At 33.9% G+C, this 19,452-nt stretch overlaps 3 protein-coding genes across 3 annotated transcripts; 2 read left to right on the top strand and 1 right to left on the bottom strand.

The window, feature by feature from the left end:
- Positions 1-4,362: 4,362 nt before the first annotated feature.
- On the bottom strand, positions 4,363-7,779 carry LOC130802352 (putative disease resistance protein RGA1). Its single transcript, XM_057666327.1, has one exon. It carries the CDS (start codon positions 7,689-7,691, stop codon positions 4,542-4,544), a length of 3,150 nt encoding a protein of 1,049 aa, XP_057522310.1. The 5' UTR covers positions 7,692-7,779; the 3' UTR covers positions 4,363-4,541.
- A 9,168-nt stretch (positions 7,780-16,947) lies between these two features.
- Positions 16,948-18,720, top strand: LOC130805437 (putative disease resistance protein RGA3). The gene is made up of 4 exons (XM_057670211.1): positions 16,948-17,173; positions 17,300-17,844; positions 18,414-18,504; positions 18,566-18,720. Exons 1-4 carry the CDS (start codon positions 16,948-16,950, stop codon positions 18,718-18,720), a joined length of 1,017 nt encoding a protein of 338 aa, XP_057526194.1.
- Positions 18,721-19,104: 384 nt separating this feature from the next.
- Positions 19,105-19,452, top strand: LOC130805436 (putative disease resistance protein RGA1). Its single transcript, XM_057670210.1, has one exon. It carries the CDS (start codon positions 19,105-19,107, stop codon positions 19,450-19,452), a length of 348 nt encoding a protein of 115 aa, XP_057526193.1.

The raw sequence follows: 19,452 nt of genomic DNA, 5'->3' as shown, positions 1-19,452 counted from the left end.
AATTTAGAGTTATATTGATATTTAAATAAATTTCTTATGTTCTATTTTCTCTAACAAAATTTCAATTTGTTAGATGAAATTTAAATGGTATGGATTAAGTAATGTAGTCAACCAAGAATTTAAAAATCCTTTAGCAAAATTTGATTTGTTTGAAGGATTGTGTTATATTTATATATATATGTCTTGATTTAAAAGGGTGAATTGATTTTGTAATTCTCTACAAAATTTAATATGTTAAGAGAATTAAGTATTTAATTTAGTTATCATAATTTATGAAATTGTAAGTCTCTTGAAGGATTTTGTGAATGTGACCTAGCTAGAGTTATTTTGGTCATGAGATTTAAAGGGTTGATAATGTATATATAAAATAATAATAATAATGAAATTAAAAAGAAAAAAAAAAAATATATATATATATATATATATATATATATATATATATATATATATATATATATATATATATATATATATATATATATATATATATATATATATATATATATATATATATATATATATATATATATATCTATATTCGGGAGCAGCTGTTCTGTCTCGGTAAAGGTGCCCATCCGGAAACGTTAGTCGTGTTCCGTTGTTTTATGTACCGATGCGTTAAAAAAACTCGTTAAACGCTTAAAATAATTAAAAAAAAATAGTAATTGGAAGTTAGAAATTATGAAATTTGGTACCCAGGGTAATTGGCGCGTTCTGAACGCAACGGCGAAGTCGGATTTTTCATTTGGATTTATTAAACTGTCCAAATCGATCATTTAAGTTTCTGGTTAGAATTTACAAATTGGAACTATTAGGAATTTGATGAAAGCATTTAAAATTATCAAATCCTAGTGATATCTTAGTAGTATGGAGTGGATTAAATGTGTAAACACGTTCTAATACGTGATTGTTTTGTGTGTGTGTGATATATAGGACCTCGATTCATAAGAGGGCGAAATTTCTATCATGGTTAAATATCGTTTGATTGCAGCGCTTAAAGGTACACGCTTAGACCATACTGTTTATGTGGTTGTGCAAGTAGTATTGTTTTATTTCTAATCAAGGCATTGTAAATCACATAAGGATTAGACATCTCAAATAATTTGAAAGGAATTAATTGGAAATTGAGAATTTATGTGTTTGTCACCTAAAGGGGTTGACGCTTGGTTATATTATGTTACCCAAAGGGGTTAACTTATTGGTTTGGATTGTGACAATTATTGTTCCCATGGCAGTTTTGGATCATTACGGTCACCATGGGGGTATGTATACTTTAGCCTTTGGCGACCCGAACAGGACCGGCAACGTCTTAGGTCGGTGGTTGCCTTGGGATTAGCTCTCCCAAGTGTATTCCTCCAAAAAGATTTGGTTTTGTACTTGAACGACCCGAACAGGATTGGCAACGTTACAAGTTGGAATTATATAATAATGAATGATTTATACTTGAACGACCCGAATAGGACGGGCAACGTTACAAGTTGGGATTAACTAATAATGAATGTATTAGAGCCTATGCATGATAGGATAAACATATTGCTTGTATTCAACCTGATTGATATTTGTATGAAGTCTCTGACGTGTATTGGTTTGTTTCTTTGGAACCTACTGTGTGTTGTCATACGACGACTAGTAGGTTGATTGCAGGTGGGGTCTGGAGTGAGGTCTCGACTTAGAACCCGTAATCATCAAGATTATGCTATTATCTTTTTGTATTGGATTATGAGTAGAAAGAAACTCTGTACTTATGTAACAGGAGATAGTGTAGTTTTCTTTTTGCTTCCGCTCATTTCAATTAGTCTGTCTAGAGGCCTTTAGGTTCTCGAGTTGTACGTAAGAGCTTCCGCTGACTTATTTTCTTTCACGCTGGTACTATTTTCTGTTTTAGCTATATTTCTTTATCGACGGAACGTTGACGATCCTAGAGGAAAGTCTTCTCTAGAGTCCAAACGGTGAACCAGATTTTGTATTATCATATGGATTTCCGGGTCACTTAAACCGGACCGTTACAGTGGAGATTGTGGATAATAGTAGAGGGAAAAAGAGGGAAACATAAACACCAAAAAACCCGTAGATAAGTATATGTAGGAGACTTACGATAAAGAAAGTGAGTGGGAGTGAGATTACCAAGAAGTTTAGAAGGAAGAATATTAAGGAGATAAGTAGCCGTGTTTAAGGCATGAGGCCAAAAGGACGGAGGAAGGGAAGCATGACACAAAGGAGTACGAATGATGTTATTGATGGAGCGGATTTTGCGTTCGGATTTGCCATTTTGAGAAGATGTGTAAGGACAGGAAAAACGAAGAGTAATGCCCCGACTAGTACAAAATTGATGAAACATATTATTGTCAAATTCACCCCCGTTATCACATTCAAAAGATTTTATATTAAGCTCAAATTAGGTATTAAAAAAATTATTGAAATTTACAAACATATCATAAACTTAAGATTTGCGAAATAAAGGAAAAGTCCACAAAAAATTAGTATAATTATCAAGAAAAAGAACATAATATTTATATCCGGATGGACTAAAAATAGGAGATGTCCACAAATCACTATGAACAATATCAAAAGGTTTAGAACTCATAGATATAAAATTAACAAAAGGTAATTGAATGTGTTTCCCTAAAGGACAAGAATGACAAACAAAATGAGAATCTTTATTACATTGAATTAAACGAGAAGAATATAAGTAATTTAAAACCGCAGTGCCCGAATGTCATAAAAGGGAATGCCAAATACTAGAAGAAAAAACGGAAAAAGCCGATGATGTGGAAGACGAAGGAGAAGCTCCATGTGTAGATGGGAAAGGATAAAGATCATCCGTGCTATTAGATCTCAGAACGATGCTCCCCGTGGCAAAATCCTTCACAGAAAAGCCAAAAGGATCAAATTCAACGGAAACTATATTATCATGAGTGAATTTACGAACAAAAATAAGGTTTTTAATAAGTTTAGGTGCATGTAAGACATTTTTTAGGGTAAGGGATTTTTGGGAGGAAGGAAAAGAAATATGCCCGTGACCAAGAACTGAAATTAAATTACCATTACCGACAACAATAGCATTTTTGAATTGATGCTTTAAAGGAACATAAGGAAGTAAACTACCTTGAGATCGAGTCATGTGGGATGTGGCACCGGTATCCATATAAAATTGCTCATCCGGAGTAGACAAAGAGAGAGTGTTCATGGCATGATCGATGTCCGTAGGAATATAATTCATAGAAGCATTAGTCCCGGTGTGATAACTTTGTGCCGGTCGCGGACCAAGAAGACAAGCAGAAGGTCCATTGCTTAAAGAAAGAGGAGCCCAAGGTGTAGTGGGAAATGAAGCAGCAGGCTGGGCCCAATTTTGTCCGGCCCAGTAAGACCAACCAGAAGGGGAATAAGACGGAAAAGAGGGTGGGCCAGGAGGGGTTCTGTTGGGCCGAGAAGTAAAGGGAAAGATGGGCCTGGAATGTTGTTGCTGCCAGGGACCAGAAGGATGGGCGGAGCCATGGTGGCTGCCACAGTGGGTCCAACCACCCCGACGAGAGTGGCGGTGGCCACCATGGTGGTGGAGAGGGCCACAGTTGTTAAAATGAGCGGAATTTTCGTAAAAAAAGCTTTGTTTGTGGTAATAAGGGCCGAATCTTGAGCGGGAGAAGTGTGTTTAAGGTTGGAGCGCTCTTCCAATTCCAACATAGAACGAAGAGTATCAAAAGAGGGAATGAGATTCATATGTGGAACTAAAGACCGAAAAGTTTTGTATTCCGAAGTCAAGCCATGGAGAACTTGGAGAGCCAATAGATTATCGGTGATGGAAGTGCCAAGATTATTAAGAAAAGTAGCAATAGTTTCAAGTTCATTGCAATAAGATTTCACATTAGAAAAAGTGGATGGAGAAATGTCATTAAATTGAGACTCAAGATGAAGAATGCGAGATGTCTTATTATTTTTAAAATTGTTCTCAAGACGATTCCAATCATCAAAGGCATAATCATCGGGACGAACTACAGATTGAAGGAGGGATGGACTAATAGAGCCATAAATCCATGTGCGAACAATGTCAGCAAGACGTTGCCATTCGGAATCTTTAGAAACTAAGGCTTTAGAGGAGTCATAGGGAAGAATGTGAGAATCCACAAGGTGAGCTCAACAATGAAGCTTGAATAAGGTGACCCAAGTATGAAAATTGGAACCATCTTCATCAAGTTGGACAGACACGCTTGTTTTAATGTTAGTGACCAAAGTGGCGGGATGAATTTTTGTGGGAGAGGCCATGAAGAGATCAACAAGGAGAGGTGGAGAAAGAGGTGGCGGCAGCCTTAGATGGTGGTTGGGTGGCGGCAAAAGGGAGGAAGGGATATGAGGGGATCAAAAACCTAGGCTAATGATACCATGAAAGAATAATTTGGTTGTCTTTCTCATTAGGAGTAATGGAATATATACAAAATTACAAATTATACTTTAGGAAACTAAATATTCTCCTAATATTCTACATAATCATATTGATTATACAAAATATTCTAGTAATCAAAAGATATTATTCTAATATATATATATTAAGAAATATCTTGATATTGAATATGTCTAATAAAGGGCCAATATTCCCCTGTTGGACGTTGGCACTTTTCCGTAAGCAAGTTCGAGCATTTGACAATTCTAAGAAACCGCAATTTGGGCAAACGACTTATCTGATACGGCAAATTTTCCAATCTTGGGCAATAGAATATATTAATCTGTGTGAGAGAGGTGAAGCTGTCGATCCATTCTGGTAATGCTTGGAGTTGTTTGCAGCAACTAATAAGTAGTTTTTCTATGGTAGAGCAATCACAAAACACCTTAGGAAAAATTTCAAATTTGCAATCCAATATTCTTAATTCACGAAGGTAGGGAAATAAGTTATTTTGGAGGACGAATGCTTCTTGTGGATATGGATGTAGAACGAGTATTTGAAGAGAAGTAAAGCCCCTTGACAAACTCTTTGCAATCGTGATTGCCATATTCATACTGTCCACTTCCAGTGTCTTCAATTTGGGAAATGCAGATACAGAGTTCCATTCAACCAGATGATGGTTTTGATCTTCTACCTGGATACTTTGTCTTGACGATGACATTCTCCACATTCCCTTTATTTTTGACATTTTTTTAAGCACTAGTTCATCAAGGCTTGGGAATAATGGATTAGAATCTTGCTGAGCTTCACTAACACTATCATTAATGCTTTCTATGTACTCTACTTCATCTAAGCCAAACAGTACCAATTTTTTAAGATGGGTGAGTCTTCCAAAGGAGCAAAGATATTTGCAGCTACTAAATTGATTTAGGGTAATTAAGATGAGATTTGGAAGCCAAATGTGAAGTTCATCCCTCATCCACTTTGGTAGTCTATCTTCTTTGTAATTGCACACTTCAAATTTTCTCAAATTAGCATTGGGTACTAGACATTCGAGTACCATCTCCTCGACAACTTCTGTGCTTTTTTCGAACGAGATTGTAATACTTGTAAGGCTCTCTTTCCTCTTTAGGTCTGCTTTCATCGCTTCAGATACTGTAGATTTTGATCCTCCATGCAAGTCGATAAACAATTCTCCATTCAGATTGTTTAGACGATTCAGCTCTTCTAAGGTGGCCATCAAATAAGAATAACCACCATCAATCCAACTCTCATCCCCTGCCACAAACCTGCTTAAAGTTCGAAGATTTGTCAAATTTCCCAATCCCATGGGCATATGAGTCAAAGAATAGCAACCATGTAAGTTCAGGTTTCTTAGCATCATCAAATTGCATATGCCGGTGGGCAACTTTTGGAGATAAACACAGTGGGATAGATCAAGATAGAGCAAGTTCTTGAGGTGCTTAATTGAGCTTGGGAGTTCAAGCATAGAATTAAGTGACAAATCTAGGTAACTCAAGCACCTTAATTTACCTATAGATCTTGGCAGTTTAATGATATCAAGCCCTCCTAGGCTCAGTACCCTTAAACTGAGAAACCTAGTAATTAATTTATCTTCAACAACAGCCAACCTTATATTTGTTGTATGCTCGAATAATGTGTCATTTATCCTAAGCATGAACGATTTCAAAGACTTGAGTCTCATTTTTGACCATGGGAGAGAAAAATGACGTCCCTCATTGAAGGATAAATGGAATGATAAATGATGGACTCTTTCATCGATTTCATTTGTTTCTTCATCTACCATCTTATACTTATATCCAACAATCCAAACCACAAGATCATGTACTAAATCATTCATCATCAATGATTTTCTATCATATCCGACGGTAAAGAATCCTCGACCAAACAAACTATAAATATATTCTCTCCCAACATCTTCTAAGCTTTGATTCTTGTCCTGTGATTCAATATATCCCAAAGCTATCCATAGATAAATCAAATATTCTTGATCAATAGAAAATCCCTTTGGGAATAAAGAGCAGTAACAAACACAAAGCTTCAACTTCTCATCAAGATGATCATAGCTAAGCTTTAGAGTTTGCATGATGCCACGACCATATGATGTGAAATGTGCAAGCTGATCATCTCTAAAGGCTTGCCATTCTCGAACCGTACGTTTCTCTGCTAAATGGCCAGCAATACTCCATATCACAAGGGGAACCTTCTTACACATTCTTGCAATTTCCTTTCCAATCGCCTCCACGCCTGGCTCTTGTAGCCCTGTAAAAGCTATTCGGTTAAAGAGAAGCCAAGAATCATCTCCGGTTAAATCCCCAATCTCATAAGTGTTGGTGCAGTCCATCAATTTGGATACTTTGGTATCACGTGTAGTAAGTAGAACCTGACTCCCACTAGCCCCCAATTCTAGCAGGCTTCTCAAACGAACCCATTTTTCCCTCAAAGAATGTTGATCCCACATGTTATCCAGAACAAGCAGAAACTTCTTCCCACCTATTGCTCGACGAAAGTGATGATAGAGCTGCTCCATATCCCAATCTAAGGGCTTTTCCCTTGTATCACCAGTTATTATTATCTTCTCTAACACCTTATTGAAATTAAAATCTTGGGTGGCAGAAACCCAAAACTGAGCCTCAAACACATTTTTCACCCTCTCATCATTATAAACATACCGAGCCAATGTTGTTTTACCCATTCCACCAATCCCAACAATGGAGGATACAGAGAGTTTCTCTAAAACCATGGCGCCCTCAGAGAGAGCACTGACAATCTTGTCTCTTTCTTTATCTCTTCCAATGACTAAATCGTTGATCTGGACACTGCATAAACGGTTCTGATTCAGTACAGGAAGATTGGGATTGGCAGTTAAGGTGCCAAACTGAGCATGGTTTTTGGCTATGGCATCAAATCTCTCAACGATAGCTTTGAGTTTATGAGCATCTCTCAAAGGAGAATAGAGCTGGTTTGACTCAGAAAAGAACACACGTGCTGCTTTGATGAACTTATTTCCATGAATAACTTCTTTGAGCTGGGCTCTAGTTTGGGTCTCATTCAAGAAATCGTCTAACTCAATAAGCGCAGAACGAAGCTTATTGAAGACAACTCGTTGAGAATTGGTGTATGACTCCAGTAAATCAGCATCAAGAAGAGTAGCTTCAACAGTGGTTTTTAAGTCTTGTAGATGGTTGATGTGGGACTCAAGGTTCTTTGCAAACCATATTGTTTTGTAAGCTTTAGATCCCAGTGTCGTCAATATTTTGGAAACAGTATCACTGATTATGGATTCAGCAGCCATTTCTGCCAGGTTGTGAAAAAATTGATTTTGATTTTCAAAGAGAAGATAAGAGAAGAGAAGAGAAGAGAAGGTGAGGTGTTGTGTTTTGGGTGACGGTAAACTTTGCTCAATCAACATGAATATATAGCTGGAAAGTTCTACTGACGTCATCAACTAGTGAGTAAAGGACGTCATCAACATGAGTCTATTTGTGTATCAACTAAGTGATTAATTGAAATCATTATCCCTACTACGCGTACATGGTGTGGTCCAAAACTTTTAGATGCTTTTTCTTTTCTTTTTTTCTTTTTTACTTTTTTCTTTTATTTTTTTTATTTTATAGTCAAGTCGTCTATGTAGTCTTATCAACATTTTATTACTTTTCTATTCCTTAAAGTTATTTTTATTTTATTAACTCTCCAATCTATTTATTTTTATTTTTTGTTTTTGGTTACAAATAAAGTTTATTCTCTCTATATTATAGAGTTATTATATCTATTTATTGGACTCGATCTACCCATAAAAAGTCTCTCTCATGGTAAGAGTTTGGAGTTTTGTTATCAATTCGAAGGTAAAAAGTTATATTACGTCATCATGGATGTCAATTCGACTAATACAGTCAATAGTATCAAACTTATTTATATTTCAAAGCCATACCAGATCTAAAGACCTCCTCGAAGAAGGCTGTATCAAGCAGCGATGTGATAGAGAGAAGACATTAGTGTTACTTCTTCTTTATAATAATCGTGACTTTTTCTATATAGAATTATGTTTGATTAAAATTGTTATGTATTTGATCGATTGTTATCCTATTGTAGAAGTCGTATGACATTTTTATCAATAAATTATTAGGCTTCTTTCAAAAAAAAGTTATTCTCATTTCTCATTTTTGGTTGTTTTATTTGTTATTTTTATAAAAATATTTCTATTTATATAACAAATTTTGAACAAAATTAATCTAATTCATTCTCACTTTAATGTTTTAATAATGTTTATGGTTACTATATATCTTCTACTAATTCATTTTTATATTTATATATATGTGTATGTATGAGAGAGAGATGTTTAATATTGAAGAAAGAAAATAGTATATACCACTTTATGAATTTAAGGAATAACTTTTGCTACTAGCAATTGCATTTAATACTGAACCTCCTTTGGACTTGTAGATGAGTTACCTTTTCATATCATAATTTGAGGTGCTCATGCCCATTTGTTAAAATCACTTTTTTAATGTCGTCACCCTTTTTATTGTGTTGTAACCTTTTTTTAATGAAACTACGAAAGTGATGGTGAACTCATTTTTATTATGAATAAAAAAATATTATTATTAAAATAAAATTAAATCAAAAAAGTAAATATTAATTAAAAAAATAACTAGAAAAAATATTAATTAAAAAAATCGAAAAATGGACCAAGACTCATGTTTTGTGCGACTAGCTAGGTCCATTTTCCATTTTTTATTTAATGTTTTCTTGCTGTTTTTATTTGATGAATATTTAGTTTTCTAATTTAATTTTTACTAATGCTTTTTAGTTTAAAAATCATAATTTTTTTATCTTACTTTTATTTTTATTTTATGTGTGACTCCCTTATTTTTTTTATTTTCTTACCGAGTTCGAAAAATGGACTAAGAGTTCGAAATCAATTCTTACCGAGTCTTTTTCGAAATCAAATTCATTAGTCATATTGTTTTAATAATTAATTTTAGTTGAGAGCGTTTTATAAAGCGAAGTTAGATAGATGAAAGTATAAAAAAGTAAATATTAAACGAAAATTCAACCAAGAGTTCGAATTCAATGCTCACCTAGTCGCATGAAAGTATAAAAAATAAATATTGTTATAATTATGAGTGTAATACTCCCTCCTATTCACTGAAAATGAAACATTTAATTTTTTTTACGCAATCCAATGCACTTATTCAATGCATAATATCCTTTATTATAATTTATACATAACGAAACATTATAAAAGTGGATATTAATAATCTTTGCATTGAGATGAATCAAACAAGAACTCACTTGACTATGTTTTAAATTATTGATTAAGAATAAAATAAAAATTAAGAGTAATAAGTGAATAGTGCTAAAAAATAAATGTCCAATTTTAAGTTAATAGGAGGGAGTGTTATTCATATTGATTTTTGGCACTATTCACTTATCACTCTTAATTTGTATTTTACACTTAATCTATAAGTTAAAACACAGTCATGTGGGATCTTGTTTGATTCATCTCAATACAAGGATTATTAATATCAACTTTTTATAATTTTTAATTAAGAATAATGTAAGATATTAAGGGTTAAAATGTTGCCTCGAAAAGTGTGAAAAGTCAAATGGGACATTAAGGCTGAATAGGAGGGAGTATTTTTTATGAGAAAAAATTATCTTTTACGTTTTAACTTTTATAAAATAATTTTACGTATTTTTATGTTTTTATATTTGATTTTAAAGTGTGTTATTAATAGTTGTAATACTTTGTATAAATTAATGTTATATTTATTTTTGTTTGCAAAAATTGATATGTTATTTTTTTTTATTTAAAAAATTCATGATTTCGTATTGTATACTCCAAGTATGAAACCATTTTCCCTTTCATTTAAAATAAAAAAATAGAAGTATATTTATAATTATATTAAAAATATATAATTAATTTTTTTGTCTTTTGTTGTGATTTATTTGTCATGAACTAAATTTTCACAATCACCTTCGTGCAAAATGCAAAATATGATACAATGTTCAGGGTGAAATGAAATGTATAACTACAATGTAAAATTTATTTTTTAATATTACAGCTAGTACCATAATTAAGGACGAAATTTGTGCTAAAGACTTTTCAAAAGTCTTCAAAACGATGAAACTTCAAGGAAATTGTGTTGTATTCTTACGCGTATTGTAAAAGAGCATTATTAAAACTCGTCATATTTTTTATTGTGTCGCCATCTTTTATATATTGAATTTTCAATACAATCCTTAATGAAGTTTCATAATTTTATCTCTCTAATATCTCTCTAAAAGCCTCTCTGAATTAAAATTCAAGATTGAAACACTAAGGCAAATGAAAATGATCACCAAAATGATTCGGTAAGCATCGATAACGATCGTTAATTTCAAAAACAAAATGCTTATATTGAAATTTGATACATGTTCACTCTCTGGCCATAAATTTTGATAAGAAAATCATATTAATGAAATTGTTGCGGTATTAGAAACTAGACTTCAAGATCTTTCCAATGATATATTATATGCCCAATTCAAATAATCGAGCAATAAATGACGATCGTTTAAAGTTTGTTTGTGCTGAAATTTGATACATGCTCACTCTTTTGGCCATTACTTTTTATAGTAAAATTGCATTAATGCAAGATTTGCGGCATTAGAAACTAGACATCAAGATCTTTCCAACGATATATTTTATGCTCAATTTTGATAACCGAGCGAGAAATGACAACCGTTTAAAGTTTGTTTCGATTTTTAGTACACCTAGTCGCACAAAACGCGCGACTGGACCGCTGTAGAGTCGCGTAAAACACGCGACTCGACCACGGTAAAGTCGCGTAAAACATGCAACTAGACCTAGTTCAGTCGCACATTTTGTAGTTTAGTGGGTTATAAGTGCTAGGTTATATTGTCTCTTGTTTCATACAAATGTCTCATTTTCTTTTTGACGATATTTCTTAATTACTCTGAGTTGGCCTCCCACGAATAGCCAACACCGACTGAATGAACGACTCATTGATAGGCCCGACAACCCGTTGATCTCATCTAGTCTTTAACGAGTCATCGGTACTTCTATTGACTTCTAGCTTGTTTAGAACTTAATTTTGGATTAAATTATATTTTGAATTTCAGTTAATCACATGTCCGCCAATTGATGTATTAACTAGTAATGATAAGGTTCTCATTTATCTATATTTGAAATTATTATTTTTAGGCCTACGAGAATTGTAAATACTATTTTAGCTTTAAAATTTTGTAAAAAAACAAAATAAACCGTTACTTAGCGGATTATGTGACTTTTTTTTTCATTAATATTAATACACTTTAAAAAATAGAAATAAATAAATCGCTATATCATATGTAGGTTCATTTTAAGAATCATTATGTAACATAGTAGTTTATTAAAAAAATTAAAACAATATAAGTATTATCTGTTTTGGTGTTAGTTAGAGAAATAAGTTTTATAATGGTTTTATTTTAAGTAAAGGTTCTAACAAAAGTGTAATAATATGTGATTTTTTGTTTGTTTGGTTAGGTGTATAATAGGAGTATGATACTACTTCATTTGATTCTGTTTTGTTTATTTCACTTTAATAAAAGAAGTGAGAATTTTTAGTTCAAAGTGTAACAAACAATTCAAAATGATGAATAATATGTAAGAGGTGTGTATCACTACAAAGTTCCTCCAATTTTGTAGTTGTATTTTCTAAAGCCATCTTTTTTCATACTAGAAACAATTACTTTTATAAGCGTTTTTATATTTTATCTTGCAAGAAACTTTCTTAATTTTAGGTGCTAATAACACTTAAAAAAACTTCTCTTTAACTATAATCAGTCGATATAATATAGTTTTATATCGACTAATTTTCGACTATTTTAAACAGTCAGAATAAATATAGTCACCATTTCATTTTAGTAGGAAATCAATCGAAATTTCCGACCAATATCTAACGGTCGGAAAGTTAGTCGTAATTTCCTAACTTGCTCTAAAATTTTACACACTCATCATATTGAATTGGCTACCTTTATTATTAAAATCTTTCATAATGAAAATGCAAATATAACAAATTTAATTGCACGAAGGTTTAAAAGTTAAAGGCTAAAGTGGTGAATTAACTTGGGAGTAGTTTAAGTCTTAACTCTCAACCATTAGCAGTTTATTTAACCTCTACTATAATCTTTACCACTCACTGAGCATTGCCACCACACATCACCACTACCACCCAAAAAAAAAAAAAAAAAAAAAAACCCAGAGCACTAAAACAATGACTAAAAATTAATGTAAATGTAAACTATATATTATTGTAACATCATTTTAAGGCGGGATGACTCATTTCCTAAAGCTATACTTCTCCCCTTTTAAGATGTCTTTAAAAGTCGTCTTTAAGATACAATAAATATTATTACAAGTAGTGACACAAATTTCATAGTCAATTATCAAAGCTTTGATGAAAAACGGAAATTAGAGGTTTTCTAAGGAAAGGTTGCATGAATCTCAACGAAATCTTTGGGTTTTGAGTAGGGTTTAAAAGAAACTTTTCATATGCACAGTTGAAATGCTTAACAAAGATTTTCAAATTAATAATAACAGAATAACCACCAATCGGAAAAAACAAAAACCAAGAATGCGCGGGCTCGACTACAGTCGAACTCGGTCTTAACAAAGCGTCGACCCTTTTGAAATTTGATTTTGCAAATCGTTGGTCGTTATTAAATTAGCTTTATTTTTATATTTATTTATTTAAGATTTATCCAACCTATGCCATTAGGGTATAGGTTAAGAGACATTAATTACCTTGTTTTATCAACTTATTTAAGATGATAAACCATAAATTTACTCTTTTCTTATTTATAATAATTAGTTAATATAGAAAATAAATCACTATTCCAAGAGAGAATATTAGAGAATTTTCTTATATGATGTTGGTTAATTAATGTAATCAATATTTCTTAACCTAAAGCATAGTATTTTTTGTTGAGGAAAACCTGTAAATTAGCATAAATCAAGACTTGCCAAGGTGATAAATCCTTGAGGGAAAGAGTTAAGGTAGACTCACTCATCATTAACAATAACATCCCACCTAGCATCATGATTAGTCACAGTATTACCTCCTCTGCAGACATGACTACACCAAAACTCAACAAAAACTAAACTCATTTGGAGAATATTATCTAAAAATAGGAATAAAGTAGAGCATCCAATAGATTGCTGAGGAATTGAATGACTCACCACAAGCAAATCACCTTTGAGATGGACATGAGTGTAACCCAAACTAGCAACTAACTCCAACCCAAAAATAGCCGCAACAGCTTCACTGTTCTCAACATTTTATCTTGCATTAACCATTCGAGTATGCCGGATCATAGTATAAGTCAGACCCTCTATGGAGCTTTGTTAATAAATTTTTTCCAAGTCTTCCAAGTCATCCGGCCTATGTTTTTCGGAATTGCCGGGTCATCTTGAAAGTCGGACCCCACATTGGGGCTCCATTAACTTTCCTCATTCTTCAAACTTGCCGAATCATTAAGACTCTATTAGTCCGGATCCGTCGACTTAACACAAAAGTCGGACCCCATATGTGGGAACCGTTGATAAATTTCTTAAAGATTCACCAATCAACTCGGGTGTGCCGAGGTATCAGGGCATCGATCAGCCAAACTATGCAAGAGTCGAACAATCCGCATTATGAAAGATTCGGACCAGCCGAGTTATAATCGCAGATTTGCCGTGTTATAGCAAGACTCGGGGGAGCCGATTTATAACAAAATTATGTCTGCCGAGTTAATATGAGTCGGACCCCCAAAATTTGGGGACTTCATTGATAATCTCTTCTTAAAACCTCTAGTCATCCGGCCTACAAGACAAGGACGAGGCGGGTTATGGTAGGAGTCGGACTCCTAATGTGAGTTCTGTTGATATATTCTTCCTATCCATTAAAATTACGCACTTTTAATTATCATGATAGCTTAGTCGAGCTATATGATTCAGACAAGTCGTGCTATATTTGATTCGGACAAGTCGAATTATGTTAGACTCGGCCAAGCTGAGTTATGAAGTTTCATTCCTCCACAAAAGTCGGCTCATATGCGACATGGGTTTTACCAAGAGATATTTTAGTATTTATTCCGCATAAAGAAAGATGCTTCATTCTTGCTAAAGTACCTTATTCACATCATCCTTCATGCGTGGGGCTAAATGTTATGGGTAACATTTTATTTGTTTATTTATTTATTTATTCTTTTAAATTAAATCTGTAAAATTACCTTTATACCCCGTTGACTTTCATCTTTTACTAACCTTGTCTCCTTGTTGACTTTGACCTACAATCAAGGGGCTTATATGACTTTTCAGCCTTTGCTTGCCCATAAGTAAAAGCATCAGCAACCCTAACTGTTGGTCAACCCCACTCATCACCACTATGTTTCCTATCACCCATGATCTCCTAATAATATTAAACCATGATCCTTAGATCAACCACTATAAAAACCTCCGACAGGATTCATTTACTCTCTAAGCTTCCATAATCTACACCTGTTATTCTGCCCGAATACATACTCATCATACTCCTAATCGACATACCCAACTACAAAATCCTACCATCTACAAACATCTCCATAATCTACACTGTTACTCTGCCCGAATACATACTCACCCCCGAGCAAGGTTAACATGTTTTGGTGCAGGAATTACTGTCACTTCTGCGGTAGTGTCACGTCACACTTTCAGATTGTTGACAATTGACTTCTATAACGCTTCATTTTCAATTGTTATAAGAGTCATTTGTACTCTTCAGTTTCATACCGAAACAGGTACCATTCACAAAGAAGAATACCAATTTAATTCTTGTGTAATTGGTAATTTGTATTTCATTATATTACTAATATGATCCCAAAGTAGTCAATATTTTTAAAATAGAAGAAGTGATAATGGATACAGGCATACAGCCATTTGTTGGCGAGAAAGAGAAGAATTAGGATTTGTGATATTGGCCTGGTTGTGAAATTGTTTTTGATTTCTAAAGAGAAGATAAGGTGAGGACAGAGGACCTGAGGTGAGGTGAGGTGAGGTGAGGTGAGGTGTTGTGTTTTGTGTGACGATAAACTTAGCTCAATAAATATTGCTACAAACAGGTGAGGTGAGGTGAGGTGAGGTGTAGTATTTTTAGCAAGTTTTGTATGAGACAGTTTCATCGTGAGACGAGCCCATATAAATTCCTTAGTAAAAAACATTAAAAAACAATGAAATCTGAATTCACACTTGTACAGGAAGCATTTTTTTATAAATAGTTTGGGCTGACCCGATTAAAGTCGTATCACGGTGAGACAACCTTAATAAAGAATTAGTGACTTATTTTTGCGATGACTTTTAAAATGAGGCTCTTCATTATATTAAAAGATAAATTTTTCCACTTCAAGAAAAATAATTCAAGACAAAATGTATTACAACATTATATTACTTCAAATGTATAAAAATTTTACAAACAAATCACTTAAAAAGTGTTGCTCAGAGCAAGCCTGAAAAGCAAATTTAATATTAGAAACCCCTTATTTCTGGGGGCTCTAAGCGAGTGGCTAATCCGAATGCCCTTAGATACGATCTTGGCTATAAAAAGAGAAAAGGGAAAATTGTAATAAATAAACTACTCTTTACTCGATCTGCTAAAAATAAACCCAATAATTGTTTATTGTTGAATAAACCCACCTATTTGACATAATTGTTGAAAATAATTTAACTATTGTTTATCTTAATTCTTAACTTAGAAATAAGTTTTGAAAATTTTTAGAAACAATAGGTTGGTTTATTTTTAGCAAATATACCTAATAGGTGGGTTTATTCAAAAATAATTAATAAGTTGATTTATTTTCAACGTATCAAGCATAGATTGATTTATTATTAACAATTTACCTAAGAGAAAAAAGCAGATTGCAACCATTTCTGGAAATTTCGGAAATATAGGGAGACTACTGACTAGTGTCGTAGTGCGTAGTGACCAGAACTTCAACACTCCCTCCGTACCTCTCATTTTGGATTAAAAATGCATAGAATTGTATATTTATATTTGATTCAAAATAAATTACTGGTAGAACCGTATGAAAGAAATTACTGGTAGAACATTATATTTCATTTTGGATTAAAAATGCATAGAACCGTATATTTATATTTAATTCAATATCAATATCAATGGCTAATATTTTGCCACGCCGTTGATCATATGCATGTCAAATTTACTACAGTCTTAATCACTAGAGATTAGTCTAGCTAACTCCACTTATTAGCAATCAAAAGACTTTAAAATTTTTTTGTCAACACAAATTCTCAAATAACATCTTTATTTAACAGATTCAATGTAAACGTATTATTTAAAATTAATCATTTATATCTTTAAAGTAATCAGTTTTAAAGTGATTAATTATAATCTTAAAGTTATCAATTAAAATAGTAAGCTAATTATATGTGTTCGTCAAATGGTGAAACAAATCTTTCTCTTTCAAAACTTCCTATAACAAAAACAACAATTACAAACACCAATTCCATTTTCTACCACTAAAGGAAGAACATGGCTGAAACCATAGTGGCTGAAATTGTTTCACATATAGTGGAGAGATTCGGTTCACGAGCATACCGTGATATAATGCTTGCAAAGGACCTGGATTCCTACATGAAAAGGCTTCATGAACTTAAGACACTCATTGAAGCTATACTTCTTGATGCAGATTCCTTGGAGGAATCCTGCAGCAATGTTCGAAACGATGAGCCGATAAGCTCAGCTGCGCGCTTGTCAAGTTAGATGATTTCTTGGATGAAAAAATTGCTCGTGCGAAGCAGAATGTAGTCGTACATGGACACAAGTTCATCAAAAGGGTTCGTTTGTTCTTTTCTGAATCAAACCAGTTTTTTTCTTCCTTTAGAGAAGCTCATAAACTTAAGGCTATGCTGCATAAGTTTGAGTATATTGCAAAGAATCATGCCGGATTTGGAAATATTGTTAGTATGTGTTGAAAAGGGTTGGTCTAATGTCCGTACCGATATGGTTATTGGTAGAGAAGGTGAAAGAGATAACATTATAAGCATGCTTTGTGATGATACAGTCAATTCAGAGTCTGTTATTTCGATTGTTGGGATTGGGGGAGTCGGGAAAACTGCATTGGCGCAGTATGTGTATCATGATGAAAGGGTTAAATGTTGTTTCGATATCCATTTTTGGGTTTCCTCAACTCGAGAATTCAATATAAAAGATGTGCTTGAGAAGATATTAGGAGTGGAATCTGGTATGGATGAAAATGATCCTCCCAAGTGTGAGGAGATGGAACCACTTTATAACCATTTTGTTCGAGCTATATATGGTAAGAAGTTTCTGCTTGTTCTAGATAACGTCTGGGATCAAGATGGTTTGAGGCTCAAGTGGGTGCAACTTAGAAGATTGTTGGGTTTTGGAGCTTATGGAAGTAAGATTGTAATAGCCACACGTTTTTGCACAATTGCTGGTATTGTGGATTGTTGTTAAATTAGGCTGGACTTATTGTGAATGCCAGCATATTAACGGGGGGACACAAGTGCACACACTTTATAAGCCAAGGAGATATATACCATCCCAAATTCATATGGCAATGGGAAGAAGGTCTCTAATAGCTTATAAAGCGTGCACACCATTTTCAATTTATCGATGTGGGATAACTCATCCCAACACCCCCCCACATGCAAACCCCCGTCAAGTTCGCATGTGGGAGTAATCAATTAGGGTAGGAACGTCATTCTTTTCGAACCTACCATTTTTAAATTGTTGATCGAACCATCGGCTCTGATACCATGTTTTTCTGGTTTAACATCTAATTTGGGAGTTTATTTTCTGGAAAAACTATCTTTCATTCAACCATAAGTTTCTGATTTATACAAGTGCAATCCATAACTGCACCACTATCAAATAACTGCTATTAAGTAACCAACAAATACTAGGTAACTGCTAAACTAACCCTAATTCAAGTATACTGGACAGTTTATTTCATATTTTAACAATTGTGTTAGCCCTTATGTGCTTGGGGATTTAACAGAGCGCGACTGTTGGATTTTGTTTCAAAAGATTGCTTTTACGCAATGGCAAGAGGCAGATGTAGAGGTGATTGGGTGAGAGATTGTAGAAATGTGTCCGAAAAACCTACTTGTTATACGAAATGTAGGAAGCCTTTTAGCAGGGAAACGTACACTTCAAGAATGGCAAGCCTTTAGAGACGATCAACTAGCAAATTTCTCCACCTATGGTCGTGATATACTGCAGTCACTCAAACTTAGTTACGATCACGTAGATGCAAGGCTCAAGCTTTGTGTTGCGTAATGCTCCTTGTTTTCGAAAGGGTTTCAATATGATAAAGATGAAATGATACGCCTTTGGATTTCGTTGGGATATGTTGAGCCACAGTATAGAAACCAAACTTTAGAGGAGGCAGGGGAAGCATACATGCTTAGCTTGATAAATAGTAGCTTTCTCATAGTAAAATGGCACTCATGGACATCTAATTGTCGATACATAATGGACGATGTGATGCACGATCTTGTTCTCTCAATCTCAGGATTCGAGTATAAGATGGCAAATTCAGCCACAAATGAATTCGATGAAAGGGTTTATCATGTTTCGTTTGGTGGTACGATGTTGGAAACATCTTGGGAAGTCCCTTCCTCGTTATTCAAAATCAACAACTTATGATCCTTCCTTATAGCAATGCCTAAACAGTGTCAGCTAACAATAAAAAACTTATCCATTTGTACCAAATTAATTCATAATTTTACATCATTGAGGGTGTTAGACCTACACAAGTTAGGGATAAAGATCTTACCAAGATCACTAGGTGAGCTCGTGTGCTTACGATATCTTAACTTGTCGAGGAACCCAATAGTAAAACTCCCGAGTTCGATCACAAGGCTGTTGAATTTGCTGTCTCTCTACGTGTCATGGTGCGACAAGCTTCTGATGCTACCTAAGGACACGTACAAGTTGTCGAATCTGAGACATCTCTACATCAAAGGCTGTGATGCATTGCGTCATATGCCAGCCGATTGGGAAGCTTGA

Source organism: Amaranthus tricolor, chromosome 2 (assembly GCF_026212465.1).
Source record: "Amaranthus tricolor cultivar Red isolate AtriRed21 chromosome 2, ASM2621246v1, whole genome shotgun sequence".
Taxonomy (NCBI): Eukaryota; Viridiplantae; Streptophyta; class Magnoliopsida; order Caryophyllales; family Amaranthaceae; genus Amaranthus; species Amaranthus tricolor.
Note: the sequence above shows the minus strand (reverse complement) of the source record. Positions and strands in the feature narration are given on the sequence as shown.